We start from the raw sequence: 20,772 nt of genomic DNA, 5'->3' as shown, positions 1-20,772 counted from the left end.
GGGCTAGGGGGTGGCCATCCCCGTGGCCTCGGGCTCTGTGCAGCAAATACTGTGACCTACCTGTGGTAGGACAAGTCCTCGGCCAGATCTTGGTCTAATCCCTTTCAGTTCTTTATAGTTTTAATAAAGCATAAGGGTGATGTGCTGCTGTCCCTGTGACTGGGGGACCCTGGGGCTGGGGGGTACCGCAGAGGCTGTCCCCGCTGTGCAGAGCATCCTGCCCTGGCACACAGTTACCGCCAACCTGCGCACTGGGCATAGTTTTAACGTGAGCCATAATGAGGGGCTGGGGTGTGCGGGAGGTACACACCCAGCCCCGGGTTTCCGGGGTGCACCGGCTCTCCCGAGAGCACCCGTGGGTGCTGTCGGTGCAGATGTGAGGCCCCCCCCCATACCGGCAGGGGAGGCTGAGGGTGATGGCAGAGGAGGGTACCAGGGAAGAAGAGGTAAGGGGGGGGGGGTGGCAGTGGGAGCCAGGCCCCCGGGGCTGGGTGTTCTGTACCCCCTCAGTCCCCCCTGGCTCCCTGATGTCTTGCTGTCATGGAGCTGTGGGGTGGAAGTGGGGCAGCGGGAAACCCTGAGACCCCCATCCCTCCCTGGGATTGAGAGGGGGTGATGGAGCTGAGCCTGGGGGGGGCAGACCCTGTGTGATCCCCGACCCAGGGGAGGTGGCAGGGGGTACCTGCAGCTCCCCGGGCTGCAGGTGGGTTGATGGGTTGTTCTGTCTCCCTTTCCCCCCAGTTTGGGGCTCTCAGAGTGTTGGGGGGTGGCAGTAACACATCTCACCGGGGAGGGATGGGGGGGGGGGGGGGCTGTCAGGCGAGGCAGAACCTTCCTGCCCCTTGGCAGGCTGCTGAGCTCCCGGAGTAATTTGGGGGGGCCGTATCCGGCACAACCTTCATCCTGTAGGTTTGGGGGTGGAGACCCCCTGGGAGGGGGGGGGGGGCTCGGCTGGTGCAAAAAAGGGGGCAAGCCCCGTGTGTGTCCTGTGTCCCCCCGCCAGCTTGGGAATCACCCGGAGTGGATGGGGCTAAGGGTGACCGGTGCGTGCCCCCCCACAGCCCCCACCCCTTCCTGCGAGGGGGAGTGGCTTCGTGGGATGGGCGTGGCCTAACGAGGGGCGGGGGCACGCCTGGGGGCGGGGCTTGTGGCGGGGGCGGGGTGGCGGGGCGCGGCGCGGCGCGGGAGAGCGGCAGCGGGGCCGCGGTGAGTGCGGGGACTGGGGCCGGGCCGGGGAGGTCCCAGGGGGCCGCCGGGGCGCGGGGACCCCTGGGGGCACCTCGGAGGAGAAGGTTGGGGGGCGCTCTGGGGGAGCAGCCGAGGGTTGGGGGTTTGGGGGGGGCCGCTTTGAGGGGGGTCCTGGGAGCAGCGGCGGCTGTGGGGCGGTTTGGGGTGTTTCAGGGGTATTTTGGGGGTGCTTTGGAGATGCAGAGGCTGAGGGCTCTATGGGGCAGTTTAGGGAGTCGTGAGGCACTTTTGAGGTGCTTTAGGGGCACTCTGGGGAAGCTGTGGGGCAGTGCAGGCCCAGGGGTGCCGTGGGGCAATTTGGGGGTGCTTTGGAACACTTCAGGGATGCTTTAAAGGCACTTAAAGGGAGCTGTGGGGCAGCAGAGGCCCTGAGGCTCTGCGGGACACTTTGAAGATGTTTTAGGGGCATTTGGGGGAGCTGTGGGGCAGCAGAAACCCAGGCTGTCTGTGAAGCACTTTGGGGGTGTTGTGGGGCTGTACAGGCCCCTGGGCTCCGTAGGACACTTTGGGGGTGTCATGGGGAACTTTAGGCATGTTGTAGGACACTTGTGGGGAGCTGTGGGGCAGTGGGGCCCTGGGATGCCATGGAACACTTATAGGTGCTGTGGAGCTGGGCAGGCTGGGTGTTGTGGGGCTATAAGGGGCAGTGTGGTGGGTGGGAGGGCAAGGGGGGGGTATGGGGTGGTCACGGGGGCCAGCACCACCCAGGGTGCCTCGGGATGGTGGGGGGCACAGCTACGCATAGGGAGGATTCCGACCCCACAGGTACCGGGTGCGTATGGGGAGGGATGAGGGGCCGATCCTTCCTACCCTGCGGGGGGGGGTGTGGGGGGTCCTGCGGTGCCAGCGAGGCCCGGGAGCCCCCGGAACACCCATCAGCTCTGGGTGCGGGTCTGGCCGAGCAGGGGCCGAGTCTCGCTTTGCCGTTCCGGGGTCGGAACGGTGGGATGCGGCTCCGCGGCGCTCCGGCCGGAGCAGCTGGCTGTGACGCCGCCCCAGTTGCTGACTGGTTTTACTGGGTGGCTGGAGGATGTTTTGCAGGGCGCTGCCGGCTGAGCTGCTCCCCCCCCCTCCTCCAGGCCCCTTGCCACCTCCCTCTCGGGCGGCGCTGGGACCCTGTCTGCGGGCCGGGGGGGATTGCGGGAAGGAGAAAACGGGATCCCTTCCCCCCGCCGCCCAGCGCGGGGCCCCGGCGGTGGCGGTGTCCCCCCCGGTGTCCCTAGGGGTGCCCTGACCCGCACGTCCCGGGGCAGTCTCGCTGGGATGCGGTGCTGCGCACATCGCTGGCTGCGGCTCCGTCTGTCCCCCCGAGGTGTCCCTCTGGGGGCTCCCTGTCCCCCTCCGGCAGCGGCAGGTCCATGCTGAGGGCTGTGGTCCCCACCGCCCCTCCCGGGGTGTCCACAGCAATCCCTGGGTGCTTGGAGCAGCGCACCCACTGCCAGGCTCCCCTGCCACCCTCCGTGCCACGCTGGCACTGCTCCCCCTGTTCCTTCCGGGTGGGGGGCTGCGTGGGGCGCAGGGACCTCCGCTGCCGTTCAGCACCCTGACCCCCTCCTCTTGCTCCTTCCCGCTTCAGCAGCCGGTAGAGCTGTGTTCGTGGTGTGGGGGCCCAAGTGGACCGGACGGATGGGCAGCGGCTGGCGAGGTGAGCGGAGCCGTGGTGGGGGTCACCCCCCTTCCCACCCTGGGGTGTCATGGGCATGCCGCTCTGGTAGCGGTGCTGGTGGCGGGGGGAGCTCTGCCTCGCCTGCCTCTCGACCGTTGTCGCCCCCATGCCGGGCACTGGCAGGAGGATTGATTTCAGGTGACAGCTCTGCGGGCAGTGCCCCCCCCGCCTGCACCCGGTGCCAGCCGCAGCCATGTGCGAGATGCGATGAGGCAGCAGGGGATGGATCCGGCCCATAGGCTGGCGCCCGTCACGCAGGCGTATGGCCTGGGTTGGGGTATGGGGGCACTGGCAGAGCCCCCTCCAGCTGGAGGGGAGTGTGTGGGGTGGGAACAGGGGACACCCATGCACTGGGGCTGGGAAAGAGCCTTGTGTTGCATCCTGAAGCACCCATCAGCCTGGAAGCTGCCCCCTAAGTGGCCCTTTCTGGGGGACCCTGCACCCCACTGTGGATGGTTGAGTGTGGGGGTCACCTACAGTGGGGTCACTGACAGGGAGGTGGGGGCTGTGGGGCAGGGAAGTGGCTGTCCCGAGTGTGTGTTGCTGCCCCCCACTCTCTGTGGGGGCTGTGGGGCAGGCAGTGCCGTGGGGCAGGCGGGCAGGCTGCCCAGGAGCTGGCTCTCTGTGGGCCTCTTGGGATTTGCCTCCAGCCCTGGCACACTTCCTGCAGCAGGGTCATACCAGGGCATGGCGGGGGCAGGACCACATGCCACTGCGCCAGGGTGCCACCAGCACCCCACAGCCCCAGGATGCTCCACTGGGGTGCTGAGCCCAGCTTGGGGGGGTGCTGCTGCCACCCTCCCGGGCTAATCCTGGTTTTATTCTGGTTCATTTGGCACCTCCTTCGGCCAGCCCCTCCTTGGGTCAGCCTGCAGCCATGGGACTGGGGACAGTGGTAGCCAGTGGGGCATGTCCAGCAGTGCCCACAGCTCTGATGCCCTCTTCTCCCTTGCCTGCAGGCTGCCCGTGTGCCCCTGCCCGCCGGGGCTCCCCCCGTCATGGCCATCGTGCAGACGCTGCCAGTGCCCCTCGAGGCCGTCGCTGAGGGGGCTGCACAGCTCCGTGCTGCTGCCCATTCACCCCCTGCCACCATGGGCAGCGTCGGCAGCCTCCTGCCCGGCCGGCCCCGTCATGACCGTGCCAGCCAGCCCGGCGACGGGGACCCCCCCACCGCCTCCTTCCGCAAGCAGGAGGGACTGCTCCGGGCCACCCAGCGGGACCCCCCATCTCCCGAGGAGTCCCACCCGGCCGTACCTGGTGTCACCCATGCCTATGCCAATGGAGGCTTCTGCGGTGACTGGCTCGACGTCCCGTCTCCCACCAGCCCCTGCAGTGACTCGGATGAGCCCCGCGATGATCAAGCCCCAAGTGGTCACCTCCGGGGGCCCCCCCCTAAGCTTGTCCCTGTCTCTGGCAAGCTGGAGGAGGTAGGAAGGGGGGAGCAGCGGGGTGGGTGGGTGTGCGCAGGATCTTGGCTTCGCTCCCTATGCCACACTGGGACTGTCGGCTAACTGGGGCCGTGTTGCTACCTATTTGGTGTCCCTGGGCAGGTGGTGGTCCCATGCCCATGATGTTCCTTCTTTCGCGTAAGGGTTGTGTGAGTGGGAGCCCACCTGGGTACCCCATGAAGGGGGGATGGAGCAGACAGCAGCTGGTCCTTGTCTGAGGTGGGAAGGCATCGTGGCCCCCCCATGGGAGAGTGATGGGTCCTCCCCAGCCCCCCCTCACTCTTCCCCTCTTCCTTGGCAGAACGTGGAGAAGACCCTGATCCGCCCCATGGCCTTCAAGCCGGTGGTGCCCAAGCTCCGGAGCGCGCAGACAGTGGTGCGCCCTGGGCTCTCAGAGAGCCAGGTGAGCCTCACCCACTTGCTGGGTGCCGAGAAGCCCGGCTCCCTGAGCTGCCGTGCCAGCACCCTCTCGGACTCGGGGCGCAACTCCCTCTCCAGCCTGCCCACCTACAGCACGGGCTGCAGCCAGCACCCCGAGGTGGGAGCCCTGCCACCCACCCCCCATGGTCCCCCTGACCCGGCGGGGGGCTGCCGCCCCTCCAACTCGGACAGCGGGCGCTCATCCTCCAGCAAGAGCACGGGCTCGCTGAGCGGCCGGGGCCGGCCCTCCTCCGAGAGCGGCTCCTGCGGGCGCTCGCCCCTGCCCGGCGAGGAGGCCATGCTGGTGCGGGAGCTGGAGGACAAGCTGCGGGAGAGGGAGGCCGAGCTGCAGCTCCTGCGTGACAGCCTGGATGAGAATGAGGTGGCCATCTGCCAGGTATGCCTCTGGTGTCCCCCTGGCCTCCTCCCTCGGGTGGAAGGCAGGGACACCCTTTGGGAACCCTCTCCAGACCCTTATATGAGGATGCTTTTTTCTGTGTGTTGGTGGCTTTTCCCTAATGGTGGGTAGTCTTATGTAGTCCCTGGGTTGTTGGGGATCAGTTGTACAGACTGGGATGCCTCATCTTGGGGTGCCCTTTTTGAATGTGCCCGAGACCTGCAGCTTCTCCCTGCTTGTGGTGGAGCTGGAGGAGCCCTATAGATTCTGGGGGTGCTGACATGGGGGAGCCAGCATGCAAGAGGGATGTGGGAGAGCCTGAAGTGGGGGGCATCACCACATTGCACCTTTCCTGTACCCCTCCTCCATTTGGGGGCATGCGCTGTATGGAGTGGGGTGCCCATCCTGCAGCAGGCGGAAGCTGAATGTTGTGCATGTGTCCCATGTCCCCCCCCAGGTGTATGAGGAGAAGCAGCGGCGCTGTGAGCAGGAGCTGGAGGGTCTCCGGCAGCGCTGTGCGGCCCAGGCGCGGCAGGCGGCCCAGGCGGCGCAGCGGGGACAGCAGGTCCTGCAGCTCCAGGTGCTGCAGCTGCAGCAGGAGAAGAAGCAGCTGCAGGAGGACTTGGCCCAGCTGCTGCAGGAGCGGGAGCTGCTGGAGCGCCGCTGCGCATCCTTCCAGCGCGAGCGCACCGAGCTGGCACCCCGGCTGGAGGAGACCAAGTGGGAGGTGAGCTGCCTCACAGCCGGGCAAGCCAGGGGTGCGGGCGTGGGGGTCCCAGCCGGCACCTGAGCCCCGTTGTCCCCCTGCAGGTGTGCCAGAAGTCAGGGGAGATCTCCCTGCTGAAGCAGCAGCTGAAGGAGGCGCAGGCGGAGCTGGCTCAGCGCGGCACGGAGCTGCTGGGGCTGCGGGCGCAGCTGCGGGAGGCGCGGGCGCAGCTGCAGGCTGGCGAGCGGCGGGCGCAGGGGCTGCAGGAGGCCGCCCGCCTCAAGGCGCTGGAGCTGGAGGTGTGCGCCAACGAACTGCAGCGCCGCAAGAGCGAGGCCGACCTCTTCCGCGCCAAAGCCGGGCGGCTGGAGCAGGAGCTGGCGGGGCTGCGGGAAGCTGCCCACGCGAGGTGCCCTCCACCCGGCGAGGGGTGCCCACCGCCCGCTGAGGGGTGTCCCCAGCCTGGTGAGGAGCCCTGGGGCAGCACGGGGCTGCGGCAGCAGCTGGAGCGGCTGCGGGCAGAGGTGGCCCTGGAGCGGAGGCGCGGGCAGGAGCAGCGGGATGCCTTCGAGCAGGAGCGCGGTACATGGCAGGGTGAGAAGGAGCGGGTTATCCGCTACCAGAAGCAGCTGCAGTACAGCTACATCCAGATGTACCGCCGCAACCGGCGGCTCGAGCAGCGGCTCCAGCATCTCCGGCTCCAGGGGGAAGAACCCCCACCTGAGCACTGTGACCCTCCTGGCCCTGACCCACCCTTTGAGGAGATCACGGCCACAGAGATTTGAGACACTGCCTGCCCTCACCCCGTGCTCGGAGGGGTGAGGGGGCTCCAGCTCCTGGGATTTGAGGAGCTTGGGTGATCCCTGCTCTCCCTCTGGCTCTGCAGAGACTGCTGGTACTGGGAGGGGGCAGAGGGGACTGAAGGAGCTGCCCCCTTCCTGCATGGAGGTGTTGGGGTGAGGGTGGGTTGGCACCCACTGCATTGAGGGGGTGCTCGTGAGATGTGAAACCAGGTGGGTGCCGAGTCCTGGCACTGGGGCCATCCAGAGCTGTTTCATGCTGATCCTCTTAGTGCACAGGGATTAGCAGCGCTGGCTTCAGCCAGGGTCACCTTGGGCAGAGGGAGGGCTGACTTGTTCCCTCCCTCTCATCCCTACTAGCACTGCCATCCAGCCACTTCCAGAGGAGATGGTGTGTGCCCCATCCCTGCCCATGCCAGCCTCCCCCTCACCTCCCGTGTGTGTGTGTGTGTCAGGGGATTCATTTCTGTGCCATTTGAAATAACTCTATTTTTATAGGCCCTACCAAAACATATCACCCTCTCCTAGCTCACACCCCACCTGTCTGTGCCCTCATCACCCCTGCCACAGGGAACCTTGCCCTCAGTGCCTTTCCCATACCCTCACCCCCAGCATCCCCCTGTTCCTCCTCCCCCCAGAATAAGCTGGGCCCATGCCCCTGTGATGCCCAGCTTGCCAGGGAGAGGGGCACAGTGCCAGGGTGGGCAGAGGTGGGGGACCCAGCAGGGTCAAACCAAAGGAAAAGCCTGGCTGTGCCCAGCTCTGGCTTGGTCGCCCCCTGCTCCAGGGGGGTGTTGTTCTTTATTTCAGCAGTGTGCTGTTCCTCACCCGTGTACCACCCAGAAACGCTGATTAAAAGCAAGCCCCTGGCTGTGTTTTTTTCAGGGCTGTGTCTGTGTGTCCAGAGCAGGGTCAGGGGCTCTTTGTCCTCCTTCCACGTCACCACTTGTGCCCCACCTCAGGTCCTGCTGCGAGCAGCTTCCCCATGCCTGTGGGGCAGGTCTTGCTCTTGCACCCTCTGGCTGCATTGAGACTGGCCACAGCTCAGTGCAGAAAGGATCCATCCAGCTCCTCTGGAGCACAGGATGGTTTCTTGAAGAGGGGGATATGTACAGCATCACTCTGGGGCACCTCCAGGCACCCGCACCACCAGCTCCATGGGCTCCTTGGCCTTGTTGCGGTAGGCCTGGCGGATGATGTCCACAGCCCGCTGGTGGGTGACGTTCTGCAGGCTCTGTCCATCCACTGACACCAGCTCCTGACCGGCCTGGACCCCATAAGGAGAGGCAGTGGAGTGAAGCACAGCTGCTTTTGGAGTGCCAGTGCCATGGGATGGGGGTGTTTGGGTGCTCTCAAGTGCCCCCCATACCTTGAGGATGCCACTGAGGAAGGCAGCTCCTCCAGGGAAGATCTTCTCAATCTTCACTACCGGCTGCGCCCGTGACTCGATGCCTCCAGAGATGCTGATCCCTGCAAAGGAGCCAAGAGGCCCTCACACCAGGTAGGCTGTGATCCATGCCCAGGCATGGGACACCCTCCCCTGGGCACGAATGAGGGGCTGGGGCAGAGGCACCTCCTCACCTTCTATTTTGGAGGAGGGCTTGGGGCTTTGCCCCCTAAATGGGGTACCCCACAAGGCAGTGATGCTGGTACCAGGAGGAGAGTCCCACCCCTAGGCTCCTACCCATGTGCCACCTACCCAGCGAGTGCTTCAGCTTGGAGAGAGTGACTGTAAGCAGGTGATACTCCTCCTCTTCCTCCTCTTCCTCTCTGCCAGCATCCCCAGGGCCATTGGTGGCTGCCCCAGCTCCCGCCTCACCCCCTGGCCCCCCAAAGAGAGGGGCAAGGGGGGGCCGTGCTCTCCGAGCCTTCCCCAGCACCCCGGGCCCCCCATCGGGCACCATCCCGGAGGGCTCCTTGTGCCGGGAGCTGTGTGAGTGCCTGTGTCCCTTGCCCGGGGGGGCCTCAGCCAGCAGCCAGTTGGGGGGCCGGGGGGCGGCAGGGGCCGGGGGGCGGCTGGTGCTGGCGTAGGCATCCACTGGCACATCAGGGAGCGGGGTGTAGGTGCTCGGGTGAAGCCGGCGGGGGCTGGCAGAAGCCCGTGGCCGGCCCGGGCTCGCCTGTAGCCCCTCGGCTCCCTCCAGATCTGGGGCCCCCACTGGCTTCAGCAGGAACCCGCCGCGATAGTCTGCAATGAGAGGGGCTCAGACGTCCCCCCCGGACCCCATAGACCAGCTTTTTGGGACCCCTGCCATCCCTTGCGAACCCCAAAGCCTGGGGACCTCTGCCACCTATGGACCTCCTTGGTGTAAAGCGCCCCAGATCTTCCTCCTCCAGGGACATTCAGACACCCCAGTTCCCCTCCCTAGGACCTCTGACACCTCAGAGCCCCCAGGCACCCCATCTCTCTCCAGGGACTGTGTCTCCTTCCCCCTGGTACCCAGGAACCAGAGGTCCTGCTACTCTGGGGCCTCCCATCTAGGGACACCAAATGCCCTCTCCCCTGCAACCCCCTGCACTCAAGCACCCCAGCTCCCTTTCTCCCACCGCAGACTGCCCCTGTACCCCCACCACAGGCCAGGCAGCCCCCATGGGGTGGCACTCACCAGGCACTGGTGTAATGAGGTGTCTCCTGGGAGGGACATCGTGGTGAGCCGGGCGCAGGGCAGGCGAGCGCACTGCACTCAAGGAGAGACACCGGTCACATCCACAGTGGTACCCACCCCTGCCTGCTGCCCCCCGCCAAGGTCCCTTGGGGACCGGGCTGTACCTGAGCGGCTCTTCAGGGCATCAAAGGCTTCCAGCTCCAGGGGCATCACCATGCTGTCAAACCGGCCCAGGTCTGTGGGAGCCACCACACTCCTGCCGGGGTAAAGAGGGGGGGACAGGTTGTGGGAACCTCTCGGATGGGGTGTGAGCAGGGCTGGAGTGGATGTGAAACCGGGTCAATCCACCCAGCTGGAAGCACTGGGGTACCCCAGGATACACCCCCAGCACACCCACCTCACATCCCGCAGCAGCAGGACCTTCTCAGGCCGATCCAGGATAGCCAGCAGTGGCCGCACCAAATCCTCCACGCTGCCCTCATGCAGGTACTGTGGGTGCAGGAGGGGTGTCAGCAGACAGGTGCCCACCCCCCCCATGCTTCAGTTTAACAGCTTAACATGGGCACACAGTGCTGATGGCAATGCCCCTGGGATGCAGGAGCTGCCTGGGGATGATCCCGGCATTCTGGCACTGCCCTGCTCGTTCTGCCTGCGGTGCCATACCCTGGAGCAGTGGCGAAGCACGGCTGTCACCTCGTCAGGGCTCAGGAGGCGTGCTGCAGTGTCCTGGATGTGCGTGAGTCGTGCCTCGGGGTCGCTGCCATTGGGCTGCAGGGCAGCAATGCCTGTGGGGCCTAGGATGCTGGCACGGCGGCTTTTCTCTAAGGGGGCACAGCAAAGAGGGATGGCCAGAGGGGCAGGGACCACCCTGTCACCCCACAAAGCCCCCCACCCCAATGGCTTGCTCCACACCAGTCAGGCACATGCAGCACAGGGGCAGGCACATGCAGAGCCTGCCCCACAGCACCCCCTGAGCACACGGGCACCCCGTTACCCCGCTTCAGGCTCCGGATGACAAACTTCTGCACAGCGCCTACTGCAAGGGAGACGGAGAGGGGTGAGTGCTGGGGGGAGCAGCATCGCTGCCCATTGCCAAAGCTGCATGAATGGACATATCCTCCCCATGCCCCCCTCCGTGCCTGGGGTACCACAGTAAGGCCACAGTGCCCACAGAAGGGGGAACCAGTCCAAGGTCGGGTCCCTTTCCATCCTGTCCCCCAGTCTGGTACCTCTGTCCCCGTCGGAGCGCCCCGGGGACTTGGTGCGTGCCCTGCGTTCGGAGGCGGGGGGCTCCTGGCTGGGGGGGGCCCAGCTCTGGCTGGTGGCACGGCCCCCCTTGAAGAAGAGGTTGACGAGGGTTTTGGAGCGGTGCAGCCCCGGAGCACCTGCCCGGGCCCCTTGTCCCTCTGGCTTCTCCTTTTTCCGCTTCTCCTCTGGGAACAGACAAAGAGGGATGGAATAGGGAGGCCAGGGGATGCCACCCACCCCTAATGGGAACTTGGGGAGGATGTCTGGAGGGGCTACTGGGGGCACTGACTGGAAGAGAGACCTGCTGTGGGGTGCAGGGGGTCTTCAGGGGCTATGGGTCCGGACTGACAAGCCTCAGGGCAGCGCTGGGGCTACTCAGGACTATGGGGTGGCTAGAGATCAGTATGGGCTGGGGGAGCTATTGAGTGCCCAGGAGCCTGTGTGTCAGGGGTTATAGGATGGTCGAGCAGGAACAGGGTCTGAGCTGTGGGACTCCCAAGGCTGTGGTTGGAGGGGACCCCAGCTAGGGGCAAGACCCTTAGATAGGGCCATGGCCTGGCACCTACCAGCGACGGTGAGATCGCTCTGTGAGCGTGTGATGGGCTGCCGGGGCCGGCTCAGCGCCAGCAGCAGGGCTGTCTTGGGCGAGTGGGCAAAGGTCCGTCGTGGGTGGGTGCCGGGGAGCTCGCGGGCGCCCTGGCCCCGGATGGCCGTGTCCCGCAGCAGCTCGGGGGGCCGCACCGTGCGCCGCATCTCTGGCAGCGCCTCGGCGGCCGGCTCGGTCTGCATGGCCCGCTCGGCACGGTCCCGCACCCAGCTCCGCCGCGGGCCGTCCTCCGTGGAGATGGCCACGTCCACGGTGCGGGCAGGGGGCCCCGGGGCGGCCGTCCCCAGCCCGTTCACCACCCCTGGCACTGGCCCCGAGGAGTAGGAAGAGATGGAGGAGCTGGTCTCTGAGGTCTGAGAGAGCTGCTGCAGCTGCCCGTTGGTCACTGCGGAGGCACAGCAGGGACATGGGGTGACGTGTTGGGGGGTCACAGGGAGCTCTGCATCCCAGCACAGCGGGTATGTGGGGACCTGTAGGGCCACAGGGACTCCTGGGACCCCTACAATGGACATGTGGAATCCCACAGAGCTATGGGAACCAGCAGGCTCCAGGCACAGGGAACGTGTAGGACCCTGAAGGATCACCAGGACCACGGGGTTGCTGTCCACATGGAGTGGGGACAGGGCCCCTGCAAGCCCATGAGGAGTGTGGGATGCTAACCATACCACAGGGAGCTTCATGCCCCCTCCAAGGCTGTGGGACCCCATGGCATGTGGGCCTTCTCCCTCCCCATGGGGGCTAGATGCCACTTGTATGGGGCCCCCAGTCCGGTACCCATGCCAGTACCCACACAGCGTTGTGCTTACAGCGACTGAGCCAGCAGTACTCGGCCACCAACTCCTTGTAGGCAGGGAACCGGCCTGTCTCCTAGGCACAGGGGGAGAGGACGAGGGGTCAGCACACACCAGCCATCCCGGGCAAACCCGATCTGGTGCCAGCCATGAATAATGCATCCCCCTGCCTTCCCACCCGCCTGAAACCCAACCAGCTGGCAGCCACACCAGCCCCACAGGCGCCTGGCTGAGCTGGGGCCGTGCCAGCATGGGGACACACCAACCCCCCACCTCACCTGGGGGTCCCATGGGGCCAGGCAGAGGTACCTTGATGGTTAGCATGATGTGGGTCTGCCCCTTGAGCACCTCCACTGCCTTGCTATGGCTTATGTCTTCAAACTTGACTCCATTGGCTGCAAGGACTTGGTCTCCCACCCGAATGCCATTCTGCTCTGCAAGCCCCCCAGGGTCCACCCTAGGGCAGTGAAGGGGGGACAGGATGGGTCCAAGCCCTCACAGGAGCCCCGCTCCTGTCCCACACCTCCAGGCTCCATGCTTCAACACCCACGGAGGTGATACCCACAGTCCTACGAGGATGGCTGTGGTAGCCAGGGAGGGGGGCAGAGCCCCAGGATGGGTACAGTGGGGAACAGAGCACCACATCCCCCTTGTGCCCTCCAGGGTGGCCGTACTTGGAGACGTAGATGCCGAGGCCGAATTCCCTGCCCCCGCGGATGTTGAAGCCCAGGCAGTAGTCATCGGAGGTGGTGTAGAGGTGGACGATGCGCCGCAGCCCGTCCTCGGAGCCACTCTCCGATGGAGTTGAGCCACTTTTCTCCACCACCAGGCGCCTGTTCACCACATCCACCCTGGAGCATGGGCACAGTGTTGTGTGGGAGCTCAGGGGACAGGCTCTTGTCCTCCAGCAGGATGGGTGCATTGGTATCACCCAGTGGAGGAGGGTGATGTTAAGGATGGGGCTTGCACCTCCCCTGCCTGCTCCAGACCTTTCTATCCCATCCTGTCCCTCACCCTGGGCTATCTCCACCTTTGTCAGATACTTTCAATGCCCTCCCACCCTGAGGGTCCCCCAGCTCTGTGATCCTCCCTGTCCCCCACCATCAAGCCTCCCCATGATGCCCTCCATGGGGCTGGGCTTTGGATTGCTGGCATGGGGGATGCCTTACTCACCACGCCGTCTTCTCCTTGGAGAACTTGATGCCTGGCACACGGCCCATCCGCCGGACCACCATACGGAGGCGGTTGTTGCCAGTAAGGACCTTGACGGCACTGCTCATGGTGATGTTCTCCAGGCTCACGCTGTTCACCTCTGTGATCTTGTCACCAACGCACAGCCCAGCCTGCTCTGTGAGGGACACACAGCTCAGCTGGGCACCTGACCCCACGCAGATGCCCCTGTTTGGTGTTCTCTCCCTAAATGTGTCCCAAACCTGATCCGGACCCCAAGAGAACAGAGTTGGGGATGCCTGTCAATTACACTGAGGCCATGGTAGGCATGAGGGACTATCACCTTGCTGTGGCTCAGGGATGGAGTTCAAAGCCATCAGTATGGTGCTGCTCTCTCCTGTCCTGTTCCCTGTGGGAAGCCTGAAAATCCCATGGGCAGGGGCAGCAGGGCTAAACAGTGGCTTGTCACTGTGAAGGGTGGCATCACTGCTGTGGCACCATGTCCCTGGGAGCTCCCTAGGAGGGTCCTGCTGGCACATACCTGTCCCCACTGGTGCCCCTCACCCTGTCCTGCTTACCAGCAGCGCTGCCCTCCTCCACTTTGCTGACAAAGATGCCCAGCCCGTGCTCGGAGCCACCCCGCACGCTGAAGCCGAGCTTCCCATCCACACTCTTCTCCACCGTGATGGCGTTGATGATGTCGCTCTCATTGCTGCTGGCTGTGGGGACAGGATGGGTCACCCAAGCAGCAGCAGGAGGGGGTTTCTCTTGCTGGGGGTGTCCCCAATCCCAGGTCACCTTTCCCTGCCCACAGACCCAGGACCCCAGGCGTCCAGACCCTCTGGCCATACAGTGGGCAGAGGGCTTGGATACCTGCCTCACCTTCGATGGGGGTGTTGATGAGGATGACACGGCCCATGGGGGAGGCGGTGCGGCTGCCCCGGCTGGTCCCGTTGAGCAGGCGGCTCTGCTTGCTAAGGAGGTAGCGGGGCGCCAGGCTGGCCTCGCTGCTGGAGCTCCATGACAGGCTGCCTGCCGTCATCCCCGACAGTTCCGCATCCCAGCCCTGGGCCATGGCGGCGCTGGGCACCCCGGTGTCCCGGTGTTCGGCTCGGGGCTGGCTGTGTCCTCACGGGGCTGGGGCTGCCCGCCGGCCGGGGAGGGACATGGCATATTCCAGCAGCACATGCCCGGGCTCGGGACTGCTCCCTCCTAGCAGCGCGACAGCGGGGACGGCTGGCGTGGGTGCCCGGAGCTGGCAGGACCTGTCCCGGGAGCAGCGGCACAGCCTGGGGAGACAAGGAGCTTCGTGACCCCCTCTCCAGCCTTGTCCTCTCCCGCCCCAGGACCCTGCTGCAGGGCTCCTGGGTACCGCCATCGATGGGGCAAGGACCGCCCTCCCTGCGGAGGGGTTGCAGCAGGAGCAGGGGAGGGGGAATCGCATCCCTGAGCTGCCGCGGGGAAGGGGATGCTGCTCCCGAGGGGATTTTCCAGGCGTGGGGTGGAAGAAACTCCACCACGGCCCCTCCACCGTCCTCCCCGCTCCGTCCCCTGCTCGCCCCAGCCTGACCTCAATAAATAAGTGATGGCCCGGCCAGGGGGATACGTCGGTGTCCCCGCCGCCTGCCAGCCCCCGAAGGCGACCCCGCCGCTGTCCCCTTTCCCCAGCACCATCCGGCACTGACCCTCCCCGGAGAGGGGCTGCGGACCCCGCCACGGCCGCCTGTCCCCCCGCCCCGTGCCCTCCTCACCTGTCCCCATGGTGCCACCGGTGAAAGAGACACCTGCCGGCGGGGGGAACGGAGAGGACGGGGGGGGGAGACAGCACGGCTTCCCGCCCCCCGCCCGCCGGGATTGGCTGTCCCTGCGGGACCGGTGCGGCCATCGGGAGCGGGAGCTGTCAATCAAGGGCGGCAAGGGCTGGCCTCGCAACGGGGCGGGGGAGCCCCGTGCGTGTCTCCCCCAGCGGGGACGACGTGGGGAGGTCCGGAGGTGCATCCCCCGCGATGCTGTTGTGGGGCGCAGGACGCGGTGCCCCCCCGAGACCCTTCTGCATCCCGAGGCACACGGGGAAAAACTGAGGCACAGCCGGGGAGGGGACACACATACACGACGGGTCGCCCCTCCTGCTCACCCCCGCTACTCAAGCCGATGTCCCCCCGTGCCCCCCTCTCCGGGGGTCATCGCGCCCACCCTGGGCTGCCCTTGACCCCCCACCCGGGCCCGGCGCCGCCGGCGCGAACCCGACACCGCGGCGGTTTCAGGTGATGCGCTGTGGCAGGAGGAGGGGAGGCGGGGACCGGGACGGGGGGAGCCCCCCCCTCCAACCTACGGGGACAGGTCCCTCCCCACGGCCCCCCCCCGGGGTACACCGGCACTGGGGAGCTGCGGGGGGGGGCAGATGCCGCGTGTGCCCGGGCACGTACCGGTTCCCCCCCACCCATCCCGCGGCTGCCCCGGTCCAGCGTAACCCCCGCCGATCCCCGCCGCGGGGCCGCCCTCCCCATCCCGTGACGGGTGCGGACGTCAGCGCGCCGGGCGGGAGCGGGGCGGCGGCGGCGCGGGCACGGCGGGCGCCTCCCGGAAAGCCGTGAGTGGTTATGGGGGGGGGGGGTCCCTGGCCCGGGTCGCTCTGTTGGGGGGGGGGGTGCGTGAAGGGAGGGATGCTCGGCCGGGGGGGTGGGAGCAGAGCCCCGCTTGTCGCGGGGAAGGGCGTGGAAATGGGGCCGAGCGGTGTTTGGTGCCTTCTGTGGGGGTGCTTCTCCTTCCCGAGCCCTTCCGAGCGCCCCCGCGACTGGCAGCGGTGGGTCCCCGTCCCTCACCCGTGGCCCGGGGGCCCTGGTGGAGTGGGGGAGTCCCGGGCTGGGTGGTGTGCGCGGAGCTGGGGGGGTCCCCACTGCCGGGTTGCAGGGTGAGGGCGGTGCATGATGGGGTCACCGCACCAACGAGCTGCTCCGGGTGCTGGGGGCGGTTCCCACTGCAAAGCGGGTCTCCATTCCCTGCCCCGTGTCCCCGCGGGTTGGCGGAGCTACGGTAGGAATGCACTGGGGGAACACACATGGGCACCACGTCCCACATAAGCGCTGCCCCTCCCACCCCCAGATGTCACCGTCCTTGCCTGCCACCATCAACATCCGTGAGCCCCGCTGGGACCAGAGCACCTTCCAGGGCCGGGCCAAGCACTTCTTCATGGTGACCGACCCCCGAAACCTGCTGCTCTCGGGGGCCACGCTGGAGGAGGCCCGCCGGGTGGTGGAGGACTACAGGTACCAAATGGGGGCTATGACCCACGCGTACCCCCCACACCACTCCCAGGCTCCTTGAAAGAATACAGCCCTGGGGCTGTTCCTCGGGGTGGGAACGGGAGTGGTGCTGTCCTGCCCTTTCCAAAGCCAGCTCCCCAGGTTGCCTGACTGGTCCCTAAGGCATCTCCCAGCTGCCCCACCTGGGGCAGGAAGGCAGGCAGGACATGGGTGCTGGCAGAGCGTCTCCCAACAGGTGCTACCCTTACCTGGCAGGGCGGGCAGGATACCCCCAGGGCTGACAGAGGACCAGCTTTGGAAGGCAAAGTACATCTACGACTCAGCTTTCCACCCGGACACGGGCGAGAAGATGCTCCTCGTGGGACGCATGTCTGCCCAGGTCCCCATGAACATGACCATTACTGGATGCATGTTGACCTTCTACAGGTAGGGTGGAGGGGTTCCCCCCACCCCTAGCCCTGGGGTGAGATGGGGACACACATCCCCTACCCCACAGCACATCCATGCTGTAGGAGCATGGGTGGTATCCTCCAGTGCCACCAGCACCCTCCTCTCTCTGGTAGAACCACGCCGGCCGTGCTGTTCTGGCAGTGGGTCAACCAGTCCTTCAATGCTGTTGTCAATTACACCAACCGCAGTGGGGATGCACCCATCACCCCCAGGTAAGCATCTCTCTGAGCAGTGCCTTGGGGCACCCCAAAATGACATAGCTTCTTGAATAGCTTCTTGAATGGTGGGGAGTTGTGAGATGGGATGATGGGGACCTGGCACAGCCAGAGATGGACACCACTGGGGCTGCCAGGGTTAGTGGTGTACAGATGCTGTTGAAGGGCATGCTGTCCCTTCCTCTGTGGGGGGGGGTTATACCTGGGATGTGGGGACCCTGGCTCGTCAGTGTCACCTCCTGCTCTTGCAGCCAGCTGGGGACAGCCTATGTGAGTGCGACCACGGGGGCAGTTGTCACAGCGCTGGGGCTCAAATCCCTCACCAAGGTAAGGTGGCCCTTGGCCATCCCTGGCTGGGGCACTGGGACCCTCCCTGTGGGGTCTCTCTGAGCTCTGAGCTGAGCAGGGATTCACTCCAGCACATGGGGCAGGGGAGAATATGTAGGAAAGGTGTTTCCTGGGGGCATCCACACAAGGGAGCCCATCTCAGCAATGACTCTGGAGGTGGCCTGTTCCTCCAACCCCTCTTCATCCCCAGTGGGGTCTCTGCAGGCTTCTTTCATCGCTTGGCTTCCCTCCAGGGCTGGGAGGGGACATGGGACATCCTGGAACCCCTGAGCTGTGCAGCTTTCACCATCTGGGACTTGCAGGGGAGGAGGGAACGGTTTTCTCCACTGGTCTTGCAGGGGGATGGTGGCAGACCTGGGGACAGCCAGCTCTGCCCCCAGACCAGCATATGTGACATGCTCCCTGTTTGCCCCCCCCAGCACTTGCCAGCCATCATCGGGCGGTACGTGCCTTTTGCAGCTGTGGCTGCTGCCAACTGCATCAACATCCCACTGATGAGGCAGAGGTGAGCCCCTGGGCTGGGATGGGGTGCTTGGGCTCACATTGGGGTTCACCAGGCACTGGTGGAGGATGTGGGAAGCAGTGCCCTGAGCTTGCAGGGGCACCCCATCTTTCTGTTCCTGCTGGCATCCCTCACCTTGGGGCATTGGTTTGAGGATGGAAGCAGTCAGTTGCATCGCAAGGGGTTATTGGCTGAGCTGGCTGTGAATTCCCCATCCCCATCCAGCCCTGTTGAGGACCCCTCAAGTGGGAATGTGGGATCAGCTGAGGCCCTCCCTGCTTCCTATGCAGGCAGGGAATGGGGAATACAAGAGGATGTCAACCTCTCCTTGGAGACGTGCTGCATCCCTGCCCTGTCCCTTGATCCCCCACCCATGTACACTGGGCTTCACTCAATCCCTCTGTCCCTGCAGGGAGCTCAAGCTGGGGATCCCAGTCACGGATGAGAACGGGAACCGCCTGGGCGAGTCCACGGCCGCAGCCCAGAAGGCCATTTTCCAGGTGGTGGTGTCCCGGGTCGGCATGGCAGCCCCGGCCATGGGTGAGTGCCCTCTCTCTACCTGTGTCTGGAAGCTGCAACCAGCCCCTGGCAGCATGGGAAGGCTTTGAGCACTGGAGCTCATCTTCTTCCCCTCTGCCTCAGCCATCCCCCCGGTGATCATGAACGCGCTGGAGAAGAGAGCTTTCCTGAAGGTACCCGGTGGCCCTGGGACGGGAGGGTGGGCAGGGGGCACCCCTGGCTTGTCGCAGTGCTGGCACCCTGTCCACCCCACTGACACAGCCTCTCCCTGTCCCTGGCAGCGGTACCCGTACCTGAACGCTCCGCTGCAGGTTGGCCTGGTGGGATTCTGGTAAGTCATCCTCTGCTGATGGGCATTGCTGCCCATAGACTGAGCATGGTTTTGGGGGCAGTGCTGCTTGGCAAGGGAGGTGAGAGCCACCACGAAGCTCCTCAGGGAAATGCCAAGGTGGTGCCCCTGAGACAGATGGGATGGGATACAAGGTCCGAGGGCTGAGAGCTGTTTTGCTCCATCTCAGTGTCTCTCAAGCCTGCCATGGGCTCCTGCTCAGTATTGCTGTTCTCCCACACTGATGGGGACAGGCTTTGCAGGTGATTTACACAGCCCCTCTTCTCTCGGTGTGTTTCCCTTGCAGCTTGGTGTTCGCGACCCCCCTGTGCTGTGCACTGTTCCCTCAGAAAAGGTAAGGTCAGCACCTTGCCTGTGTGTGTGGCTCCCATGGGGCAGGGCATGGGGTGCGGGCAGAGGGTTTGTGATCTCCTTGTGCTCTCTGACTCCCAAGAGATGTTTTTGCTCCTTTGAGCAGTCGGAGGCTTGAAACCGTGTCCACACATGTCCCTGTGCACACAGTGGTGCAGACCCAAAGGTCTGTGCTGGGCCATGGGAATGTCCCCATGGGGTGCTGCAGCTCCCCAGTTTGAGGCCACTGATGGATATCCCCCCTCAGTCCTCTGTATCCATGTCTTTTTGGCAGCTCGATGCCAGTGAGTCGCCTGGAGCCTGAAGTCCAAGCTCAGATACGGGAGAAAGACCCACAGCTGGAGACCGTCTATTTCAACAAAGGGCTCTGAACCAGGGTCCCAGGGTGTCTGAGATGTGCCATGGAGCTGCCAGGCCAGGGCATTGCTGAGCTTCACCCTTCAGATCCCTTTGGGGCCAAAGCTGCTTTCCCTTGTCCATCGCGTGTCCATAGGTCCCTGCTTCCTGGGGTGCCCACAGCACTGGACTGAACCCTATTCCCATAGCCAGGCTTAGCGCTGCTTTGGAGATCTCCTGGTTGTCACCCTGGTGTGCTGCTCCCATGCTCACCCTGTGTATGCCCATAGCTCTGTGTGGTACATGGGGTAACATAGGCAGCTGCACCTTGTAAGCAGGGATGTGGAGTGGAGAAGAAAAAGGTGCTCCCCAGCTTTAGGAGGCAGCAGACAATTACAGCCATTGGGGGCTGAATCCTTCTGCAGGCACCCCGCATTGCCCAGCGGTTCAGCAGCTGATGCCTGGGGAATGGCAGAGCAGTGTTGGGAGAGGAAAGCTCCCTATTCCCAAAATAGCCGTGGGTGAGTGATTTCGAGTGCACGCAGTGGCTCAAACCCCTTTGTGCTCTCAGCTCACCCTCTGCTCTCTTCCTGGCTGCTCCAGGGATTTAATCTGGATTTCTGCTCCTTCCATCCCCAGAACAAATGGCACATTTTAATCCCAGCAGAAAGTCCCTCTTTTTATTCTCATTTTAATGCCATCTCTGTTCAGGGCTGGGCTCCCCCGGAGGGGCCACCCTACCTGTTCCTGGAGTGCTTTGCTTTCAGGTGGACCTTCTCAAATAGCTTTAAGTGCACTGTGGTTTCCTCTAGTTATTTTTTATATACATATCATATACCTATATGTACCAAATAATAAAGGCAGATTGTTCATACAAAACCAGAGGCAAAGAGAAGCATGGTGCTTGCCAGTTTGTACGTGGTGGAAAAGGGGCTGCTGTTGGGATGAGGATGGGAGCAGGAGGGAAGGGAAGGAGGGCTGCCAGGGTGCCCCTGTTCTCCCTGGGGCTGGGCTCTGCTCCCTGTTTTCCACCCTGCTGCTTTTGCAGCAGCTTGGGCAGGCTTGGTGTGTGCTTAAGCTTATCCAGCTGTCAGGAGGGCTTTTTTTAGCACAGTCAGCTTTGTACCTCGCTGCTGCACAGAGGGCTCTGCTGAGCTGCTGCCCTGCGTGCTGCTGATTTGGAGAGTGCAGAGCATCCCCCTGGCTCTGCCCGTGCTCCCGCCCCTTCTCTCAGCCTGCTCACAGGACACTCAGCTTCAACCCTGGCCTCGGGCCTGTGCCTGTCTCTCCAGCGGGGTTATTTTTATCCAGCTTTCTATGCATGGCTGTCAG

At 64.7% G+C, this 20,772-nt stretch overlaps 3 protein-coding genes across 4 annotated transcripts; 2 read left to right on the top strand and 1 right to left on the bottom strand.

Annotated features, from left to right (window-relative positions):
• Positions 1-278: 278 nt before the first annotated feature.
• Positions 279-7,475, top strand: LZTS2 (leucine zipper tumor suppressor 2). The gene is made up of 7 exons (XM_061372387.1): positions 279-376; positions 1,062-1,206; positions 2,825-2,893; positions 3,874-4,341; positions 4,664-5,179; positions 5,637-5,906; positions 5,990-7,475. The coding sequence occupies exons 1-7, from the start codon at positions 279-281 to the stop codon at positions 6,668-6,670; spliced, it is 2,247 nt and encodes a 748-aa protein (XP_061228371.1). The 3' UTR covers positions 6,671-7,475.
• A 14-nt stretch (positions 7,476-7,489) lies between these two features.
• PDZD7 (PDZ domain containing 7) lies at positions 7,490-15,169 on the bottom strand. Of its 2 annotated transcripts, XM_061372536.1 has the most exons (17): positions 14,859-15,169; positions 13,990-14,396; positions 13,686-13,826; positions 13,111-13,285; positions 12,612-12,788; positions 12,247-12,394; positions 11,953-12,013; positions 11,106-11,531; positions 10,521-10,724; positions 10,286-10,327; positions 9,955-10,112; positions 9,689-9,780; positions 9,456-9,547; positions 9,292-9,363; positions 8,385-8,873; positions 8,055-8,155; positions 7,490-7,952 (listed from the first exon to the last, which is right to left on the bottom strand). In XM_061372536.1, the coding sequence occupies exons 2-17, from the start codon at positions 14,180-14,182 to the stop codon at positions 7,803-7,805; spliced, it is 2,721 nt and encodes a 906-aa protein (XP_061228520.1). In that variant the 5' UTR covers positions 14,183-14,396; positions 14,859-15,169; the 3' UTR covers positions 7,490-7,802. The 2 variants fall into 2 exon arrangements, with proteins under 2 accessions (XP_061228520.1, XP_061228521.1); XM_061372537.1 differs by lacking the exon at positions 10,286-10,327.
• Positions 15,170-16,110: 941 nt separating this feature from the next.
• Positions 16,111-20,322, top strand: SFXN3 (sideroflexin 3). The gene is made up of 10 exons (XM_061372535.1): positions 16,111-16,373; positions 16,626-16,796; positions 16,934-17,032; positions 17,287-17,362; positions 17,803-17,888; positions 18,298-18,425; positions 18,528-18,577; positions 18,686-18,735; positions 19,040-19,087; positions 19,379-20,322. The coding sequence occupies exons 1-10, from the start codon at positions 16,147-16,149 to the stop codon at positions 19,473-19,475; spliced, it is 1,032 nt and encodes a 343-aa protein (XP_061228519.1). The 5' UTR covers positions 16,111-16,146; the 3' UTR covers positions 19,476-20,322.
• The last annotated feature ends 450 nt before the right edge of the window (positions 20,323-20,772 follow it).

This window comes from Neopsephotus bourkii, unplaced genomic scaffold (assembly GCF_033783945.1).
Source record: "Neopsephotus bourkii isolate Nb327-2 ecotype Australia unplaced genomic scaffold, CSIRO-AGI_Nbou_v1 NB_1615, whole genome shotgun sequence".
Classification (NCBI taxonomy): Eukaryota; Metazoa; Chordata; class Aves; order Psittaciformes; family Psittacidae; genus Neopsephotus; species Neopsephotus bourkii.
Note: the sequence above shows the minus strand (reverse complement) of the source record. Positions and strands in the feature narration are given on the sequence as shown.